Source organism: Sinohyriopsis cumingii, chromosome 10 (assembly GCF_028554795.1).
Source record: "Sinohyriopsis cumingii isolate HCF-2022 chromosome 10, ASM2855479v2, whole genome shotgun sequence".
Classification (NCBI taxonomy): Eukaryota; Metazoa; Mollusca; class Bivalvia; order Unionida; family Unionidae; genus Sinohyriopsis; species Sinohyriopsis cumingii.
Window position 1 is genome coordinate 4,224,083 of NC_142970.1, and position 2,162 is coordinate 4,226,244.

At 32.1% G+C, this 2,162-nt stretch overlaps 1 protein-coding gene across 1 annotated transcript; it reads left to right on the forward strand.

Moving 5' to 3' along the window:
- The first annotated feature begins 371 nt into the window (after window positions 1–371).
- LOC149789510 (uncharacterized) lies at window positions 372–1,885 on the forward strand. The gene is made up of 2 exons (XM_089972486.1): window positions 372–724; window positions 839–1,885. The coding sequence occupies exons 1-2, from the start codon at window positions 372–374 to the stop codon at window positions 1,479–1,481; spliced, it is 996 nt and encodes a 331-aa protein (XP_089828612.1). The 3' UTR covers window positions 1,482–1,885.
- The last annotated feature ends 277 nt before the right edge of the window (window positions 1,886–2,162 follow it).

Consider the following 2,162-nt stretch of genomic DNA (forward strand, 5'->3'; position numbering starts at 1 on the left):
ATTTATTGTTTGGGTGTACAACACGTCACTAAATTCCTGACATGAAAACAAATAAAGTACAATAGAGATGATGACAATGATCATGATGATGAAAATTCCCGACATGTAAACAGATAAATTACAATAGAGATGATGACAATGATTATGATGATGATTCATTTCACAGTAGAAGCAGAAAAGAAAACGTAGAAGATGATGAATTAGTTTTCCACGTTATTATTATTATAAAAAGAATTATATCTGGTATATTCAAAGTTATGATGTGCATTTTCACATTTTTTCAGATTCTCTCTCATAATGCATTTTTTTTGTGCAGGTTTTAAAAGAAAATTGAAGGCGTTTTGAACGAGAGGAGCCAAGTAAATGTAACAATGAGAATCATCCATTATCGACTGATTGTTGTCCCCATATGTGTTATTACGTTAGTGGCTGTATACGTTCAAGTGCAATACACTAAAGAGAAACGAATGGTTACTGAATCTGATGAAATATTCATCAATAAAAAAGAAGTACTAACTCAGCGACAACTTGAAAACAATACCATAATTGGGTCAAATATTTTGCCAGGAAAACAGTCCCACCTCAATTCGGATACATCGTTGTTTAATGATGCCAGTCATGGATTTAAAAATCAGCCAATTATAACTCTTTTTACCTCTTTTAAAACCGATTATGCAATGGATTCAGAGAAAGTATTGGTCTTTACTAACACATTATATAATTGGTAGACTTTAAGACCACATGTGCAGTTAATGTTATTCACAAGGGCAACTTCCGCCACTGAGAAGGTTAAATTTATTGGTTGGAATATATTACCTATCTTGAACTACTCTGAAAGTGGAATTCCAACAATTAAAACCCTATTTATGCAAGCAAACAAACTGTACAACACATCATGGTATGGATATTTTAATGGTGATATACTTTTGACAGAAGACATCTTAGAGACCCTAGAATATGTATCAAACGTATCAGACAATTTTCCCAATGCCAGTATTCTTATAATCGGAAGAAGAATCAATGTTCTCAATATGACGAGTGAGGAAGTTAGGAAAAAAAATGGTATCAAGGATTCTGCGAGATCTCGCGGATCATTGTACGACATTGATGCTGAAGACTACTTTATAACTAACAGATTCTTTTCCTGGGAAAAAATTCCCGAGTTTGTCATTGGCCGTGCAGGGTATGATAATTGGATTGTGGGTCACGCAAGGTGTGATCTCGGGACTACTGTTATTGATGCGACGGAAACGCTGACAGCAGTTCATCAAACGACGAGAAAAGGTGGGAACAAAGAAGGATTTGCAAATGTGGATAAAAAATACAACCTGGATTTGATGCAAGTATTAAAACTGCCCAAGAGATTTTTAGAAGGTCTTACAACTTGTGCAGAATGGAGAACATTCAGGACCTTAAAGACTGGACGAATTGAGTTGGTTAAAAGAGATGACCTACATAAAAACTGCAAATGCAAGAAATAAAATGCATTAAAGGTTAAACCTGTGATAGTACATACTTGTATTATCTAGCAAAACAATTATCTCTTGAATATTATTCTCCACATTTCTCGTCGCGTTTCATTCATCTTGATGATTGTATTTTATATGCGTAAGAAGGCAAATCTATCCAGTACCAAGATGACAAAAATATTTCGAAATTAACCGAAATCGATTTTAAAATGATGCTGTAATTTTTTCAATTTTCAAACTTTGGTTTCTTGCTTATGTCGTACTGTTTTGCTTTGTTGTTTAAAATGTTCTGACTTTAAGAAACACATATTGAATAGCCTTTCAAAAATGATATTATTTTATGAAAGACTGACATGATAGAAAAAGTAAGTATGAATAGTCCCCACTCAATAAAGTCAACATTATATACACCATTAGAGATGCCCTTGATCGTTTGTTTTCGTTCAACCTAGATTATATATATATATATATATATATATATATATATATATATATATATATATATATATATATATATATATATATATATATATAATTATGATTTAAAAATTCTGTGCAACTAGTTTCGCATTTAATTTATGCTTCCTCAGGCACGCAATAGTTTTGAAGAAAAGGATGATGTCATTTATTTGTTTTAAAAAACAATTACGCCATTACGTAACGTCATAAATGTCAGAATCATGAATATTACCC